The sequence below is a fragment of the Sinohyriopsis cumingii genome, chromosome 10 (assembly GCF_028554795.1).
Source record: "Sinohyriopsis cumingii isolate HCF-2022 chromosome 10, ASM2855479v2, whole genome shotgun sequence".
Lineage (NCBI taxonomy): Eukaryota > Metazoa > Mollusca > Bivalvia > Unionida > Unionidae > Sinohyriopsis > Sinohyriopsis cumingii.
In genome coordinates this window covers 110222517-110243888 of record NC_142970.1, presented here as the reverse complement: position 1 = coordinate 110243888, position 21372 = coordinate 110222517, and the positions used below count along the sequence as shown (strand labels likewise).

General features: G+C 33.5%; 1 protein-coding gene across 1 annotated transcript in view; it reads right to left on the bottom strand.

Moving 5' to 3' along the window:
• The window catches only part of LOC149791015 (uncharacterized), an 85851-nt gene extending 65914 nt beyond the window's left edge, over positions 1-19937 (bottom strand). Inside the window, exons 1-4 of the mRNA XM_089972889.1 lie at positions 19506-19937; positions 7303-7520; positions 3671-3751; positions 2534-2768 (exon numbers count right to left, since the gene is read on the bottom strand). Coding sequence (XP_089829015.1) covers positions 2534-2768; positions 3671-3751; positions 7303-7520; positions 19506-19611 — 640 coding nt within the window. The 5' untranslated portion in view covers positions 19612-19937. The remainder of the gene's footprint in view (positions 1-2533; positions 2769-3670; positions 3752-7302; positions 7521-19505) is intronic.
• Between the last annotated feature and the right edge of the window lie 1435 nt (positions 19938-21372).

Genomic DNA, 21372 nt, shown 5'->3' with positions numbered 1-21372 from the left:
AAACAATTTTTATTGAAACTGTCAATAAATTGAACGCCAATGGGTAGACAAAACAATTTTTATTGCAACTGTCAATAAATCGAACGCCATTGGGTAGATAAAACTATTTTTATTGAAACTGTCAATAAATTGAACGCCAATGGGAAGGCAAAACAATTTTTATTGAAACTGTCAACAAATTGAACACCAATGGGCAGACAAAACAATTTTCATTGAAACTGTCAATAAATTGAACGCCAATGGGTAGACAAAACAATTTTTATTGAAACTGTCAATAAATTGAACGCCAATGGGTAGACAAAACAAAACAATTTTTTTTGAAACCGTCAATAAATCGAACTCCAATTGGTAGACAAAACAATTTTTATTGAAACTGTCAATAAATTGAACGCCAATGGGTAGACAAAACAATTTTTATTGAAACTGTCAATAAATTGAGCACTAATGGGTAGACAAAATAATTTTTATTGAAACTGTCAATAAATTGAACGCCAATGGATAGACAAAACAATTTTTATTGAAACGGTCAATAAATCGAACGCCAATGGGTAGACAAAACGATTTTTTTTTAAATGATCTCCAGCTGCATGCTCTACACGAACGACATCTATGGGTGACGTAAAATTCACAGTGACGTAATAATGTCGGAGTTTGGAGAACAATTCTTCACGAACGTGTTCTTAGCATACTCTCTCACGTATATCACGGCTGATGTGGGTAAAGTTTGATGATTTAATTCACTCTCAGAGTCTGCAATCTTTAGGTAATTTCTCCCCTTTCTAAAGATGGTCACGATTCATATAAGACGACCCACATTATGCAAGACCTTGGTCTGCTATTGGTGAGCGGGGAGTGGGTGTTGTGACAGGGGTAACTGATAAAGACGCTCAATACAAAGAGGAAGATATTTATATTATTATTGACATTAACACCTAAGCTGTTTTAACATCCTGACGAATCATTTCAAACTCAGAAAGGTTTGTGCAGGATGGTTGTCGCATTTGTTGACGGCCGATCGAAACTACACAAGGGTTGAAATTGCCAAACATATACTCGCCAAATATGCAAAGAATAACCAGTGACATTTAAATGAGATTGACACATGTCATGCAACATTGATTTACGTTTTCAACCTTACTCAAGAGAAATAACAAAGTTTTGATCACAGAAGCCACAACTCATTGGACGTAGATGGACATTCGAAAGAGTTTTACGCCCATGATTTATTTGCTGCATGTGCCATTGTCGGACTCAGTTGGTGAAGCTGGTTATTATATGCTCTACATGGCAGCCAGCATATTTGGTGGAGCACGAACCAATGACAATCCCAGGAGGAACTACCGATGAAATGGAAAGCTAGTGGGCAAGCTTTGTCACATACTTGTGCATCCGAGACTTGACTCATGCAGGCAGAGGTGGGATTTGTGAGTGACCTCTAAAGGCGAGTGTGGTATACCACTCGGCATCCCAATCACAGGGGAGGACTCAATAGGATGGACTGTTGTAATCGCCACTAATCAAGAACTTTACTGTACAGCGCACTAATATCTAGATCGTTTTAAGTTCCGTTTGTATATATTCAAAATAAAGAAAAAAATTATCTGTATGTGTACAAATCTAAGCGTTCCGTGGTGCCAGCTGATATAAAAGTAAAATCTTAATCACAAGGATAAACGATGTGAATCTTAAAACTATTTTTAAGTGTGACTTTTAAAACTACTCTTAAGTGTGAATTTTAAAATTCTTCTTAAGTGTGAATTTTCAGACTATTCTTAATTGTGAATATTAAAACTATTTTTAAGTGCGTGTTTTAAAACTATTTTAAGTGTGAATTTTAAAACTCTTCTCAAGTGTAGATTTGAAAACTATTCTTAACTGTGAATATTAAAACTATTTTTAAGTGCGAGTTTTAAAACTATGTTAAGTGTGAATTTTAAAACTTCTCCTAAGTGTGAATTTTAAAACATTCCTAAGTGTGAAAATCGAAACTCTTTTTAAGTATTAATTTTAAAACTCTTCTCCAGTGTGAATTTTAAAAACTATTCCTAAGTGGGAATTATAAAACTACACTTAAGTGTGAATTTTATAAATCTTCTTAAGTGTGAATTTTAAAACAAATCTTAAGTGTGAATTGTAAAACTACTCTTAAGTGTGAATTTTAAATATTCTTTAAAGTTTTCATGTGGTGTATATAAGTAATTTTAGGTATAGCAGAAATAAGTTTCTGAGTAAATATTTCCCGGTATTTTTGTTCAGAGAGAATGCCTGCCTAAACAAAAACATGTACCGTCCTTAACATTATTATCTCTAATAGGACTCTTTTGGTCCACAACTTCCATCAACAATTTTATAGTCATTGCTAATGAAATATTCGTACAAAATGAAAATGATTGTATTCTAAGTAACTTAATGTTGTTGTCTTGTTCGTTATCAGTTTGTTGGAAAAAAATAATGATTATGATGAAAGAATATCATAATAAACATGAAGATGGTGATGAAAATGATGATTTCCAAAATATGATCTTCATGTTACCTATCTCTATGTAATCTATAGATCCAGGCCTCAGAGTCTTTCCCTTGAAGACAGCGTGTTGCATTATAGAAAATTCCCTTTTCCGACTTTCGTCTCCGTAAACGTGGCCTTCGTCCGATCCAGGCATGAGACCTGTTGGGCCTTTTTCTGAATTTAGAACAGGAAGTTGTTCTTGCGTATCGTCTGGGTTAGGTACTATCATTAATTCTTCAAAACCGTTGTAAAACGTTCCATACTGTAAATAAAATGCCAGATTCAAGAAAACAATATACATTATAAGTATTAGTTAGACTATATGCGCCAGTAGTAAAGAAATCGAGGATCGTTTAGCGCCCGAGGTTTCTCCGCCAATACTTTGCCGTTAACCTCTCTCTTTTCAATGTAGAACACATCTTTTTCATTTCATTTCATTTGTTGTTGCTGTTTTTGTTGTTTCTAATGTTACATCATCTATCAATTATCGGTTTCTTTTCTTTTCTGGGGGGGGGGGGGTATCTTTTCTTCCTTTACATCATTGATCAGATTCATTTTTGTCCTATCTCAATTCGATGTTATATTTCGTTGTTCATTTACAGAAAAGCAAAGTAAATATACTCACTTGTATATTTCCGTCATTTCATTGTAATATCTGTATCGATTTTCAAACGCTGTCTATATTATCTGTATCGATTTTCAAGCACTACTCAACATTTCTTCTTCGTCGTCGTCGTCATTGACGACTATATTATCTTGCACTTCAATCACATACCATCGAACTAATTATTACACACATTCTAAATCAGCAGGTCCGCAAGCTTTTCTCGTTTTCTCATATAGCTCTCTTCATGCGATAGTCATTACATGAGTGTTACTTAAAATTCTAAGCCTGCTGAGGACGTTTGCCACTAAATCAATGTATAGGTATAATTTTAATTATTCAACTTTAAAGGAGTGTTTCCGCAGAACTTAACGTTAATTGAAGCATCTACTTGTAAGAAAGTACCGTCTCACAGAGACCCCTTCTTTTCACAGAAAAGGATATGGATTATGACAAAAATGTTTTCGTCCACTGCTTAAAAAAAAGTAGAATACATGTAATAGGAGCCCTGTCAATGTTAGCAATATGAGGCAGTTCTACCTATTTTAAAGCTTACTTACCAGTTCCAATGTTGTCTTGTTTAGATCACACTGAACCAACAGAGCGGATCCACTCTCAATGTCTTGATAAAGGGCAACATTCTAAAACATTACAAAATGTTAACAGTGTAACTGATTATTAATTATTGGTTGATTGCAGTACTTTAGTTTCATTGCACACAAACAATATTCGCATAACCCAATACAGGAAATTCATTTTACAACTAGGCTGTTTCATCTTCTATTTATTAAGACGAAACGTGCGAGTAGCAGAAGTCCACGAAATACTGATTTTCTCTGGTTTTTTCCAACATACACAATCATCGTCTTAGTAAAGAGGGTCCAATGGCTAAGTTTTTGTGCGAGCGTTGGCGAGCAAAAGCAGGACATTATTATACTAGTTTCGTAAATTTAATATTAATTAATTACCCGTCTGAGATTTTGTTTATCGCAGTTTTTGTTTTAGTGGAATTATTTTAGAGATAAATAGAATAATTGGAATAATTTCTTTCATTCTGACTGAGATAGAGCGCCTTTTTAATTTGTCGTACGTAAAAATTAATCCCAGACGTAGTTCTACAACCATTAACGTTTAAAGGTAGATTTTTGTTACCAATTATAAATCAAATATCAAGTACCTTTCCTAGTCAATAAAATATTTTACACAGACAAAAGCATTTTTCAACACAGAATTTCCAATGCGAAAAAAAAAAAACAGATGAAGTGTTTCATGCGAATAAATATACAACTTTGAATTTGCACATTTCAAAAGCTCAATCTACATAACAGTTTCAGAATGTATATAATGTATGTAGAATAAAGTTAGCGGCAAAATTTGACAAAGCTGAAATCATTCACAAGATTGAAAGGATTGCTAATTGTTGCAAATTGCTGAAATAAAAGTACTTGTTCAAGATAAATGTTGCGTTGGCACAAAACACCTAAAAACAATTTATGTAGCAGAAAGCACAAAACACCTAAAAATAATCTATGTAGCAGAAAGCACAAAACACCTAAAAACAATCTATGTAGCAGAAAGCACAAAACACCTAAAAACAATCTATGTAGCAGAAAGTACAAAACACCTAAAAACAATTTATGTAGCAGAAAGCACAAAACACCTAAAAACAATTTATGTAGCAGAAAGCACAAAACACCTAAAAACAATCTATGTAGCAGAAAGTATTCTCTGGATATTTTGAACGTTTGTAAATGATGGGCCTAAATTACACCCCTTTATCGGGGAAAGCAACAAATGATAATATATAACTTATTTGTTCTACGAGCATAACGGTCAAGTTGGTTGCTCAAAGATTAATTGATTATTTGAAACAACTGACCGGAACAAAAATAAAATATGATACGCTGATTTGAAACAATGGTTAAATGAATATAACACATTACACACACAAACCAGAAGAAGTTTCCCTACAAAACAGTTTAAGTTTGCCATGGGAAAGGCAATAATATGAAAAGGTATATCGGTCAAAAGTACATTTTGACAGTAATAGATGTTTTTTTCAAAATGTACCTGGGCTGATAACGTGAACATACGGTAGTATTACACCTTTCCTGGCTGAGACAACTCCTGAAAAGACATGGTTTGATGGGGTGGGGGGGGGGGTAAATATGAGATCAATGGATTTGATAGGAAAGGAAACAGAAACTATTTTTCAGTCTAATCAAAGAAAACAGTATCTGCAGTAAAAAGTAAACCGAACCTTTCTAATTTTACTAATCAAACATTTATAATAAGGCAAGTAATTCAAGGCGGTCCAGTTGTTTAAAGAGGATATAGGTGGCATTTTTGACAACAATAGTTACGATAAACAAGATGACATAAACAAAGCTGAAATGATATTGAAGACGAAATAATTGCAATGTAAAAGTATTTACCTATGAAATGCAAAGAGTACGACGAATCTTTTAACGGCCAGGAATCACGTGAAGAGATTGCATTAAATAAATGATCAATGAGTTTCTTAAATGTGGCAAATAATGAACAGGTAGTGCAATAGAAAATGGAAGAAATAAAACATGTAAAACGCATAAAATACCAAAGGAAAATTCTCAGAAGTAAGCATCCAAACGGAAAAAGTGAACGATGATAATTATTCTACAATGTCGTAGTAGAGTAATACATTTTAGTAGAAATAGAAAGACTTAAGACTGAATGTTTGATCTTTTTTCTTTCTGACACGATGCAGGATATAATAGTAGAGATAAATATTAATATGCAATACAAACGTATATGTTATTTCTGCAAATCTGACACATTTGTATAATATCTTCTAAAATAAAACATATATTTGAAAAAAAATGTTTTTAAGCCAATTCACAGTCCTGCAAATGATTCAGTATATTCAATTTGCATTTTTGGTTTGATAGGGATTTTATTTTTTATTTTATGATATAAAGTTGGTTATGTGAAACTGTATTTTTGTAGCTAACCTTTCCGAAAATCAAAGACAGTTTTGTAAACCAATATTATTTACTATTTTGACAATTATTTGGGATTTAATATGCAATACCGTAAATTTGTCTTTTTTAAAAATATTCTTTTTGTATTTAGGGAAATAAATTATTTGTTTAATTTTGCAAAGCTTGTTGGTTTCTGTCACTTTATTTAAGATCATAAAGTCGTAGCAATAGTATAGTATTTATGTCAGTATTAGTGCGATGTATTCAGTATAGTAATATATATATATATATATAAATATATATATATATATATATATATATATATATATATATATATATATATATATATATATATATATATATATATATATATATATATATATATAGTGTCAGTATAGAATAATATTTACGTACTCAGCTAACACACTGCTACATCTTGAAATAATTATTATGTTATTCATAAGACTCATGAATTAAAAAATTGCTGGCTTTTCTTGCGAGGAGCCAGATCACTAACAGAATATACAATACTTAATGACCTGGAAAAACTACTAGCAAACAAAACCATACTAACACCTCAGTCTGAATCGCCTACAAATATTGATAAGTTTCAAAACGCCTCCAATTAGTGCGATCTAGGTATTCTAGGTATATAAATATTTTATTTGCAATTATTCGTATCCCTTTAACATATTGTCTAACGCAGAGGACATTGATCCAGCTCTTCCAATATACAATCAACTGCTTCAATTGCCGTAAAGACAAAAGTTTTGTACATTTGAAAATTTAAAAAGGCCTGGTGGGCAATTGTAAGACAGAGACAGCAAATAAGCACCCAAAGTTACATTCAATTCTACTACCAAAGTAAGCACGGGAACACAATGAACATTTACAACCATCTCATTTTAACGTTTACTTAACACACTCATTTACAAAAGACTTTTACAGCAAAGTCATATCACACTATTTCCCTCGACAATCGATAGAGACAACACACACCGAAATCCAAAACATAAATTCGAAGATTTATTCTGTCCATTTAGTAAAATGAATGCAATATATTATCTGGAATTTACTTGACGGTGCAATTTAACTTTCATTTAATTCTTGTTTATTCCTGAATCCATCTAACTAAAAATTTAAATGGGATCATGCATAATATGATTGGTTCGAGCTTCTTCGTGCTATGGGTTAATAATAATTCTAGAACCAATCATTGTAAAATTTCTCACCTCTGTATTCTTCAGATTTTCTTGAACAATTGTTCCGTTTCTGCTCACGAAAATAGGTACATTTATATTAATATCTGTATTTCTGTGCAACGCCAAATCGACTAATGTATGATTTGCTGTAAATCTTACATCAAGATGGTCTGGAGTACAGTCACTAGATCGACGATTTCGATACAAAGCTGTATGCTGCAATGCAAGAATTTCAACAGAAGTTGCTCCTGAAAAGACAAAAATTTTTGTACTTACATACATGTGTAAATGTACGATCGGATGCACACACACATTATACATACATATATATATATATATATATATATATATATATATATATATATATATATATATATATATGCTCGTTTTTTTCCGTTAACTTTACATTGTCAGAGTCGTTCAGAATTTTACGATATTGCACACCTTCATATTGCACTCACGTGCATCAAGGAACTACTTTCTATTGTAAACAAACAATGGACGCAGACGCCGGCACTTTTGATTTGCAAACAAATCATGTACACTCGCGTAGTAGGAGCTTTACGTTTTGGCTCATGAAATTTGTTTCGACATGAACTAAAACAGATCTTTCGTAGACTGCCACATACCAGCTGCCTTGGTACATTCCGTGGTAACTTTTTTGATACAATGTTTCTGATTTAGGCTAGCTATACAATAGACGCCAGACAGTGACAAAGAATAAACCTGTCTTCTTTAGCTGGTAATTAGAATGGCAAAAAATATACTTACATATTTACATCCTGAATTTCCACAAAATGTACATTCTTAGTTCTGCAACACCGAATGACATGAGGCATGACATAGGTTCTCAATATTGATTATACATTTCGAAATTGTGCTGTAATTTCGAATATATTCCAAGTGCAATTACATCCTCCTTACTGCATTAAAAATGAAATAAGCATTAAATTTCATAGTGTGATTTTGATAATTGCAATTGAAAGACTTCATATTTTACACACATTATGATTTCAAACATTCGATGACAGACAAAGAAACACATTTGCAGATGTCAACACTCTTCTCCCTCGCTTCTTCAGTCCGATGTATTTCATGTGGAATTGTCACATATAAATCCAGTCCATAATCACAAAATTTCGTAGAATTGAAAAAAAATACCATACACTTATTCTATGTTAGGAGGGCATAACATTTAATAGTGACCTTTTGTCGTACTATAGGGGTGTTGTTCTAAAGGAGATGCTTGTAATTGTTCAGCTTAATGGTTGTTAAAAGCATCAATAATCTACTTTCATAAACAAATTTTCAAAAATGTCACTAAGCATGAAATATAGCTTACATCGTCTTTTGCGATAAGAGTATATTACTTTCCATGATGCACTCCAACCCCAACAAACTGCATGCTTCTAAGAGGGATTAGATGCATAAAGCATGCCAAAATGATCATACGTGTAAAATATATACAAAGTCAATAAAAGATGACTAATATAGACTAATGTAACTATCCATTTCATGATTCTAACAGGAACAGTGACGTAGAAATTAACAAAAAACAAAACATTGACCAAATTTCAGTGAAGAGCAAGATATGGATTTACTTCTGCGACAATATGAGCAGTGATAATCAAGTTGTATCCCCTTCCCATGTTTTACTATTCTACATTGGATAGCATGCAAAATTCCATATGTATACAGTCATGCAAAATTCCATATTGTAACCAAAAAGAAACAACACCTAATTAATGCTGATCAAATGTGAAATGTCAGCATAACCTTTTCGTACAGGTGGGATACTAACAGAACTCTGTATACAGTCATCAAGTTCAATGATTCTTGACTGAACACAAAAACTCATCCATAGCCAGTAAAGTGTAAATTTTAGGCCATCTTGAATCATTTCTGCAATGCTCGTCTACAAGCATCATCTGACCACGTTTCGTTATTACAGGGTCCTACACTATACACATAGCATGCAAAGACTTATATATGCGATCATGAACTAAATGCAAACACCTTTAACCTAAGAAAATGAAAATAAAAGTTGTGGTTCTAATGGAGATGCACACAGTTCAAAGGCGAAATATGGCTCACAATGACTTACATTTAAGATGATCTAGTACTCGGCACAAGCTTGGTGATTCTAGATATAACAGTACTGAGCTAAACGCAGAAACTTTTATCAAAACGTAGTACTTTAAATGACTTTAAGTGAATACTGGACAGTTTAGATTGATGAACAATAAACAGGTCCACGCGATCTATGTTAACAAAGTAGTTGATTTATTTCTAATTAGATGACCAATGAAAAAAATTACTTGAACCCCAGCGCCTTCAATGAAGGATTCAGTTAACCTTCTCCTCTATTTAGAATTCCAATAGCAGGATATTGTACGCGTATATAAACGTCATATATGTATTTATGATCAGGCATAAATCCACGTATGTAAATAGTAATCGTAACTTGCCCATCCCAAATGGGTAGGTGTTAGGAAACTTACTACAAACTGTTGCCTATGACATAGGACAAAAGAGTGGTTGAGATGTACAGATGCAATTTGCATGTATTTGTGTTTTTGTATGACACTGACTCCTAGGTCCACGCAAGGAGTAGAACGATAACTTTTTTGTATTTACTAGAAATTTCATACGTTTTGAGGTACCTTACCGAGACTGCGGCCCTGATGTATGTGTGTGTGTCTCTCTCTCTCTCTCTCTCTCTCTCTCTCTCACACACACACACACACACACACAAAATTTCGTCCATGATGTTGATCAGTGATATATTATCGTATATTGTATGTGGCCACTTCATTTGCATATGTTCAAGTGACTTGCGGTTGATTTATGGGAAAAGATAAACAAGAGTGACAACAACTGATAATTTTTTGTTTACGGAACGATTCTTCATTGCTAGTAATCCTAAGCACTATCCCACCAAATCTTCTTTAGCTTCACTTTGCTGTTTTTACTTTCCTGCAGCTTTTATCAGTTCAATATGATATCATTTCTCTGTATGTCTGTCTGTCTGTCTGTCTCTCTCTCTCTCTCCCTCTTATGAAATTAACACAATAAACGACCTATCATTAAAAAATTGCATCTCAATGCAAGAGGATTAGTGTATATCCCTATAATCATCAGTAGTATCATCTTTTGTCGCTGTAAATTTTCTCCTCCTCTTTCTCCTCTTATATATTACATATAACGCGAGCCCTAGTCAATGGAATTCATCTTGGAAATTTCATTCCACCTCAGTACCGCATAGAATCAAATTAAAAATATGTCATTAAGTACGTACATTTGTGTTTCAAGAAAAATCTTACAAGAAACACACAGCTATAGTTCATTCATCTCAGCATCATGATGTCAGCATCTTTGGCACATGAAATTTTTAGTGTCTCAAAATGTAGATAAAAGTATATAATTCTTGTTGAGAACGCATTTCTTCAACCCCATTTGTATAAACGTAAAGAGCAACATCACTCATTCAATACATGCTGAAAAAGAGTGGTATATGTATATTTGATTGGCCATGTTGGTCTTGATGTTATGTAAAATAACATTTTGATAATGTTATGAGCGGTTAGGGAGCCGTCACGTGCCACAGATAAAAAATGGATTTTTACTTACTCATTGTTTATAAAATGATTTGTCTAACGCGTTGACGGTGAGATGTACTTTTCCAGAACCACAGAGGTAATACCCTAATTTCAATAATTCCAACAGTGGTTTCTTTTTGGGTATCAATTTCTTTTTAAATTTCAGAACGTGATTCGACTCAACAACTGTAAAGTACATTTCTATTCTGACTACCTCCAATCATATCCTAGGGTTAAAGGTCTCTATCATGAACTGAGTTGAAGGCATAGCGAAATATTAATCATGCACACAAGCACGTAAGGACAAGAAAAGTTCGAATTATGTATATTTGATATACCACGAGATGTGTCCATTTTTCATTTAAAGTAACCAAGCCTTGTGAACGTTCTCTTTAATGCAACATATGTGCAACGAGTGGTATGTCAATGTACAGCATACATACTCTACATATAGTTTATTTGTACCACATGCAATACATATACCTGAGTTACCAACGGAGTTAAGATTGATTACAGGAAACTGTGTACTGAGGGAGCGCCCAAGCTTTTCGCAAACCGATCCCTGCTCAGTGTTGTTCCGCAGCTATTGGTGCTATTTACAATCAATTTTGTCTATTCTTCTTTTTGAGTTTCTGTTTTCATTGATATTGATTAAATAAATAAAAGATACGTATGGATGAAACACGAATACTGGTTTAAATGAAGAAAGCAGAGCACTACAAGTATTGCATGGCTATATTTTCGTACAGTGTACGTGCGGCCATTCAAGTATGTTGAAACGACTGGAGGCTATGCTAATCGAAACGTAAAACCAACAAGATAGAATTCAAACAGTTGAATTTACTTATATTTTATCAAATACATGATTGTGCTTTACTTACCATTTCTAACGACCACAAGTTTCTTTTAATACTCCGCCTCTTTGCTAGCATAGTCCCAAAGACATCGTCAAGTGCCACAGGACAAAAATCAGCAATGTTCGTTTTTCACACGTTTTCGCCCAATACGGGAAAAACAAAACGTCCAAAGACAAAGAGAGAGAGAGAGAGAGAGAGAGAGAGAGAGAGAAACAGAGACAGAGAGACTGATTCACTGAGAGAAACTGACATGCTGACTGACCAAGAGAGATTGAGAGAGAGAGAGATGGGTATGGGAACGATCATAAGATTCCTTTCATTGTCCAGTTCAGTTTTTTGTCAGTCCATTAGCAGGTGCGCTTTTTGTGTAATAGATCTAAAGTGTGTTTTGTTTATTTAATTTGTATTGTTTATTGGCAATGATGATGTGACATGCATATCTTTTTTTGTAATTGACCTTTGTCCAAAATTATGTTAATGGTCTACCTGACCTGTGACATTTGTTTTGTAAACAACATTATCCATAGCTAATATTTCTCTATGATTATAGATTAAATATTCAATTCATTATTAATGGAGGCAAACATGTTAACCTATCAGAATGTAAGATATTAGTTTTTCACATGGAAATACCTAAACGTGTTGACAGCTTTGTTTTAGAGAGGAATCTGGTCTATATCCTGGCTCTATTATTGCGTCTTAGCTTTCTTTATCAATGGTACTTACCTGAAAAATTATTCATTCGTGCCTAAAAATTTGAAGTTGAAAATGTCATACTGTTGTGTTCAGTTCTGAGTGGAATTATTTATTTAAATTATTCACTGGAATCACAAAGTGCACATTAATAATTATCGGACTAAATCGTTAATTTGGAATTATGGTGAATTTAGTCAAGAACATTTTGGATTATATTATTGCGATACGTCAAAATAGTTAACACATTGCCACATTCCCGGCAATTGGCACATAAGCGCATTTGAGACTACAAGCATATCAAAACATTCAGTACAGGAATTAATTTGGAACACTACTGGAACTCCTTTGAAACTCTATACATTTGTAATGGAACGTTTAATATTATTTGGAATTTAATCCACAACACTATGTTATTTTTTATAATTGTCACCTTCAGTTCTATGGAAATTAATTATTTGTTGACTTTTACAAACTTTGTGGGGTTTTCGCTCTTTTCTGTCACTTGGTGTAATCGTAACAAGAGGGATAGAGATGCAGAGTAATCTGGATTAACTGAGGAAAACCTGTCATGCTGATTGACCAACAAGCAAAATGAGAAATAAAACGAGAGAGAAAGAAGACTTCAGACGTTTTAAATATTTAAAAATGAACTGTTTTAGGATCTTATTATTGGTTGAAAAACAAAAAGAAAACAAAGGATCCGATAAATAAATGTTTGAGGGTGCTGACTAACCAAGCAAATTACAGTACAGTCTTCTCGTTTCAAGTGGCTATTGTTATTTCCAATGGAATGTGTACACACCTATTTCAGGACTTGGGCTCATCTAGATTACTTGATAGAAGTTCATGTTCAAGGTCTTCATCTAACTCTGATTATTTTCTTCTTTCTCGTGCGCCATATATTTCTCTTATGGCATGTGTGTGTGTGTGTGTGTGTGTGTGTTAGTGAGAGAGATAGAGAGAGAGATAGTTAAAGGGATTTTGACGAAATTTACAAAACGTGGAGTTTTCTGTAGTGAAATATTTATGTATTACATTTGAACGACAATGCATTCGGCTTTCGTTGCCGCGTACAGCGTTTTCTGAGAATGATTAAATTTTAACTTTAGCTATTTCAAAACATGGTGGTCGGGGAACCCATTGGTGCACGCACAGTGTGCCTGCAGTGAGAAACCCAATTAACTTCAGTTCTCTAGCCTTTTATTTTCACGAAAACTAGGGGATTTGTAATGTCTTGATCTTATCACAATACAACCAATTTTGTGAGGAAGCTATCCACCGTAGAAGTGGGGGTGGAGGTGGCACGAAATCGTAGAACTCGGTTTTATATAACCCGTATGCTGCGGTCTATGGTGATTTTGGCTCAAAGGACGATACTGGCGTGATAGCTATGAGGGACCAAAGCTGTGATTAAACGAGGCTCACGATGGATACTTAGGCAGACAGAGAGGGGTGGGCTAAGCATTGTTGCTCCTTGACCATTCAAAGAGAACTGTGGAGCTAGAAATACATCGTGTTCGTCGACTGTATACCTCAACATAATTTATGTTCCTTTTGGGAATCCTTATTATTCAATATAACTATAGTATTGAAATCAAATATTCAATATCGTTATATCAGTGAAAATCAGTAATAAATAGATCTTCCTTGTGAATAAAAACATACTGTTCATATGTGTGTAAAAATATTATACTTTGATACCCCTTGATGATAGAAGCAACATTCTTCATATTTGTGCATAAATTCTATACTTTGATCCCTTGATGAAAAAAAAAAAAAAAAAAAAAAAAAAAAAAAAAAAAAAAAACATGCATTGTTCATATCTGTATAAGCTACATACCTTGGTTGCCCATAGTGATTAAATCATACATTGGTAATCTTTATATATAAATTATATACATTGATCATCCATGGTGACTGATACATATATAAATCATATTTTTTTGTTTGTTCCATACCTTGACGCTTGTTTTTGATTACTCGTTGGAGCTAAACGTTCTGATTAGTTTTATTCTGGAACGATACTTATGTCACTTGCTGAACTCATACGAATCATCTGTTAGTCTGTATGTACGCAAAGATGGTGACCAATTCATTCATCGAGCAATTACACTGCAAACAAACATCTCATTCACGAATCATCTGTTAGCCTGTATGTACGCAAATATGGTGACCGATTCATTCATCGAGCAATTACACTGCAAACATCTCATTCACGAAACTGTTTTCAGTGCCTTCGTTAAATCTAATCCGAACCCATCTTTATCATGTTACACGGGGGTGATTTATTCTTTTTATTTTATTATAAATGAATTTCAAGTAAAAATTCATTTCTGATCTGAAGAGTATAGAAAACGAATGTTTCCTGTTGAAACCATAATTAGATGACTTTTCATATGCCATGAGAAAACCACAATAGTGCTATTATTATCAAATTGCTTGATGTCAATACTTATATATATATATATATATATATATATATATATATATATATATATATATATATATATATACTCTACATTATCATTACATGTTGGTCCCTTTTCAAAAATCAATGTAACTTCGTCAATAGTCCACCTTAGTTTTGAAAAGTATGTAATGTTCGGTTGCTGATAGAGGGGAATATCAAAGTTGGAACAAAAGCAAACGTGTTATGGTAGCAAAAATATCAGCGTTGAATCTCGATATTTAAGGAGTAATTAAAACATATCACAAGATAGAAGCATGTTTATACACGACCAAATGCCATAACATTTAATTTCATTATGAATGTGACGAAGGTTACATAGCTGAAACAATCGTATCCTTTATATATATATATATATATATATATATATATATATATATATATATATATATATATATATATATATATATATATATATATATATAAAACTCCGAACGGTAATATATGGTGTAATCTGTGTGTGTGTCAAGAGAGATCAGGTGAATATTTATTCAGCTACAATGGTGCAATATTTTAAGATTCATGCGTTTCCAAAAAGACAATAAAATGTATAATACAGCTGGGTAAATAAACTCAAAATTTAATTGTCAGGAAATTTCGTCTTGTCATGTTGGCTTATAAATCTGCCAGTGTGCGGTTTGGCAACGCATGTGGTCCACTTGGGATTGTATTTTAAAACCAAATATAAATTAAGGTTGAAATTGTACATACAAAACACTATTTTTGAACTAATAGTGGAAAACTGATATAATATGCAATTAAATATTTGCAGATATGAAATACAATATATTAGTGTGCATAAAAAAAAACATGAAATCAAGCATTAGTTTAACCTTAACTATCTTTTCTCAAAAATGCACCAAACATTTTTTCTGCTGCAAATCCACATAACCACTGAATAAGTTAATATCTGCATCGCCTGATGTGATATATAGAAATGTTAATCTTCAATGATCAGAAAATCAAATTATCATGTGACTCAGCTTGTTCATACCTTTTGAGCCTTAATAGTACGGATTGTTTGAATACATGTGATTCTTTTGGATAAATGTGCAGCTGTAACCAACTACATAATCCAAAAATAAGATGTGGAGTTCATAAATAATTTTGATCAAGATTGTTTAGCCTTTATCAAAAACATACTAACATGAAACAGAATCAAAAGTATGGCGTTACATTGAAAGCTATTTGATGGACTCCCTTTAAACAGGAAGTATTATTTAGATTCATGATGTTTGTGTCTGGTTCCAAACATTTAGAAGCTTGTGGTCGAGTATAAAGGGAGAAATGACACCCAGCTATTTAAGCTCATTGTATATTCGAATCAGATAAACTGCAATTATGTTCTTATCTAAAGACAATGACTAAAATACAAAAACGAATTATTTCTTACATTATTTATGAAACTCAAATCACATTCGGTGTATTAGTCTAGACAAAATATATTTGTTTGTTTCTTTTCCTTGTTGATTAGTTGTTTTTATAGTTGTTTCTTGTCAATACATGCTACTGTAAGGGTTGACCGCATGAAGATGTGGTTTTGTTGATTAATAGGTATCCATAAAAACCATATGCATTGGTTTCCAAAACAATGAACATGTCTTTATGGAAGAAATTTAGATTAAAATAATGCGAATGAAGGCAAGCATTTATGTTGCGGAATAAAAAGGATAATATTTCTTGAAGACTTCTTTACGAGGAAGAGCTACCCTCTTCTTAATAAACTTTACGGATGATATTTCATTTCAATGGGAACATTTTGAAGAGATTTAAAGAAAAGAGTGTTTATTTGACAAATAACCACCAGCCATCTTTCCAAACTTTGAAAATGATATAGTGGGGAAACTGTACTTTTGATGTGTGACAATCTACAAAGGAAACGGTGTTTGCAATCAGAAAAAATACACATATAATAATATTTAAAGGAAATATACATACATCTGTTACTTTATAATAATAGTTCAGCGATCAGTTTTGCAATGTAGGACAACTAAACTTGCAAATGAAAAAATCACCAAAGTTCAACGACGAAACAAAAACAAAAATAGAAAATTACCCCAGTGCACTTATGATCAGTATACCACAGAAATTCTCAAATCACCAGTAGAGTGCTGGTTAATTTCGAGCCAACAAAAGAGCAACAGACCGCCCACACGAGTGGTATTGCATGTTCTAAACCAAAAGAAGTTGATGGCTAAAGAATCAGATATACATAAAAATTACGCAGTGTCTAAATGTTCAAATAGAAATGGTTGCTCGACATTTCAAATCTGCTCATGCTGAAAACTACATAAGACGTTCACTCTCAGAGAGTTACAGTTCATCAAGCCCATGAAACCTTAGCAGGACTACAGGATGTCCACCATCAGCGTTTGAAATATCCACCTGGCATAGCATTAAATGTATTAATAAACATTTGAAAAAAATCTATGAAACTGACTACTTGCCGCAATCTTGGCGCAAAGCAATCCAAACCTTGAAAGTACCAAAAGGACAGTGCAGATATGGTTCCACATCATTAACGGACTCCACTTCAAAACCAATGAAAATATGACGAACGATAGACGGCTCTGGAATCTCAAATCCAACAAACTACTATCAGACGTTTGGTATAGATTCAGGCTTCTGAGAAGCACATTAGGCATCTTGTCAGGCTTGAAGCGTTTGTTACAAAAGCTTTTTTTAAAGACGGAACATAAAACCGACGTCTTGGAGAAACATATTACGACACCACATGGAAGTACGGCATAAGGAATGGCATATTCAATTAGGTCTAAGACGCCCCAGTCTAAATGGATCTCCAACTTTTTGAAAGATAGAATCTTCTGAGTTGAGGAAGTCTCTACCATTTCTGAACGTTCTCCACGGCAGCTAGTTGTACCTCAGTGTAACACATTGTCGGTCCACCTATTCAACACCAAAATATGGCAACATCTTTGATTTGCCTCCCGCAAAGTTTTCAACAATGCCATCCAGAACAATTTACCGCATGCACATTATGGGCCAATAATACTGCACATATGCAAAATTAGTGTGCTCTGGACAGAGCTAACAGTTTGTTGTTTTTTTGGGTGGGGGGTTGTCGTGCTGATATGTGCATAACTGACTCAAGGTTAGATTGTTTTAAGATGGTCTTTGACGTTTACGACTGAGGAAATGGGAGTCAAATTTTGCTGATGCTACATAGCCACGTTTGAGCTGAATGTACGAATACACACACACACACACACACACACACACACACACACACACACACACGTTGCCGGTAAGTTAACCTTTTGAAGACTTACCGGCTACAAAATAACGCGATCAACATAGAAGTTAAAACTGCTTTGGAACCAAAAGACGCTAAAATGCGAAATGTGTGCACCACCCTGGCTCTAACGAATATAAAACAGCCCACCCATTCGTAAAATCACAGTTTTTTTCTCTCTCTCTCTCGTGCTTGTTAATGATGTCACATAGCAATGACAATATAGATAAATCTTTTACAATACAGCACAATTTGCATCGCATTGATACTACCACATTATTATACTACCATCATTACGCAGCCCATGGTGATATGCCAGTGATTACGCCATCTACCTACCTTCGCGAAACTGGAGTAAATGGATGAAATCAGCGTAATCATTTTTTATAATGAAACAATGTTACTTAGGGTATATAATAACAGTATCATTAGTACAAAAACTTAATCTAGGTGTTTGTATTGTGTCTCCTTCGATAGGCGAAGGACATCAGTTTATGTTCGACCGTTCGATTATTGGACTCAGTTAAATAAAAGCATCGAGATAGGTTTGTTGTACTAATAATCTATATTTATTTAGTGATTAATATACCTATGTTTCAAACACAACTATTAAAATATTTTCTACAGAGATGCAGTTGCAGTGCAGGTGTATTCTATTCCACCAACGCTTTATAAGACATGGAATCTTTGAGTGTAAAAAATTACATTTTAGTACCTTCAGTTGGTACTTAAATTTCCGCTATTTCGCTTTTCTGTTGATGACATTGAAAAGTAATTCAAATATGTCCTTTACCACAGCTAGTTCTATTATTCGAGGCATGGATGTATTGCCTATGTCAGTATAGTTTTACACAGATTTGGGTGAGTAAATACGTATCATGTATGCTGAAGGTATGTCCGATATATTTCACTTTGTAGGAGAAAAAAAACAGGAGGAACTGCAATTACAGGAACATCTCATAAATCTCGTGATATTTTTTTTTTTTTGTTTTTTTTATTTTTTATATTTTTTTTTATAAATGTATCTGACTTGTCTCCGTTTCAACGCTGTATGACTTGTTTCAGCTCTTTCAACGGTTTTCACTTACCCGAACATGGCAAAGTTGTCATTTCGATGCATAGTATTATTGTGTGTAACATTACCTAGAACACTAAGGTCTAACATATTCATCACATTGAGCCACATGGACCAAAACGTAACGTTCATGGGCCATTATGATACATATTATAGTAATTATATGTGAGTACGAGTACGGGCCACGAAATAATGACAACGGGCCACAATTGGCCCTAAAGCCTGTATTTGGACCACTCTCACGCAGAACAATTGATTTTGGGCACGAACATACTGAATGACTTACCCATGTAAATATCTTCAGGTCCCTTTGGGAATAAAAACGCAACTGATGAAACTGTCCATCCTGCTAGAATAATTGTAAGTATGTCCGAGAAATACATGTTCGGCATAATATTATATATAAACTGCGTCTTTGTCTCTGAGTATGGATATCGACTTAGCACTTGTAAGTCCTTCCGAGTTCGCTTAAAAGAAATATATCCAAGTACAATTTATAGAAGTATTTGACCAAAAAACTTTCCTTTGCACCAATGACAAGAAAGTACGCTACATTCGAAAACGTGCAAGCCGAAATTCAACATGCAAAGATAGCTATCTTTGCCTCTCAGATACCTGTAAATGTTGTATCAATATATAACAAAGGAAACTCCTAGTTTTGTTTTGTTCAAACACTTGACGTGCACAAATACACTGTAGCCGTCGTGTTTGGCCTCATATCCGACTGACTACATTCAATAAATTTATGGTCGTATGTTGGTCCAACCGCAACATTGGCCCATACCTTTAGAATGCCAACCAATATTATCGCTACCTAAGGTGAAGTTCCAAAGCATTATGAGACTACAGGCACACCGGAAGTCTCTTGGACATTCAGGCCTAGTGTTCGTCACCTGGACGACTGCCACTTTTTATCACGTGAAAATTGAAATAGTCATAACGCTGATTGATAGGGGGTTGGTGTTAACATACAAATAGCCTAATTTGCTGATATATGCTTTACTACTGAGTAGATGTGATTAATGAAAGAAATGGGAAGTTTTACGATTCCTATTGGTTAGTCAAAGAAAATTCTCAGAAACAAGGTGGTTAGCTTGAGAAAAAGATCAGTTTTAATCAAACATTAGATTGTCATCAGGGCAGGTTTTTCATTCCTCTGTTCGTTTATAGTGTGTCCGAAAGAAAGAGAAAAATAATATTTCACTTAACAACATATGTGAACATTATTTCCAACAATCTAAAACTTTTTTACAATTACACAGCTGCATGGATGGACGTTTTTTTCTGGACGGATGTCTGAATAATGAACTTGCAAAAACCTATATCTAGACATACATCATACAGTCCTAATAATCACTACGAGTATTATAAGTAAAAGGTAGGATATTTCTTAATCGTTTGAAAACTTTCGTGTGGAAGAATTGAATTCGCACAAAATCACATTTTCCAGCAAAAGCAATGTGACCAGACAAATTAGTGTTCACAACAAATATAATAACCTCCATCGTTTATACTTGAATCAAAGTAAAGGCAATAAAACTTGAATACGACTTTTGATTTCATATCTTAAACTGTGCAATATATTTTAATACGACTTTTGATTTTATATCTTAAACTGTGCAATATGTTTTAAATACGGCTTTTGATTTCATATCTTAAACTGCAATATGTTTTAAATATGACTTTGATTTCATATCTTAAACTGTGCAATATGTTTTAAATACGACTTTGATTTCATATATTAAACTGTGCAATATGTTTTAAATAGGACTTTGATTTCATATCTTAAACTGTGCAATATGTTTTAAATACGACTTTGATTTCATATCTTAAACTGTGCAATATGTTTTAAATACGACTTTGATTTTATATCTTAAACTGTACAATATATTTTAAATACGACTTTTGATTTTATATCTTAAACTGTGCAATATATTTTAAACGCACAACTTGATTTAGTCCTCGTGTAAACAAACGTAAAAAACTCTGTTCATTATATCAATCATTAAATTAGCTCCATACTTGGTAGAAAAGGTGTTGTATAACTGCAGTGACTTGTATGGAACGGTTACGTCACATTTCCAATATATTTAATGACTTCAGTAATGTTCTTTATTTAGTCAATAGCTTGTTCAAAATTCTTCTTAAATATG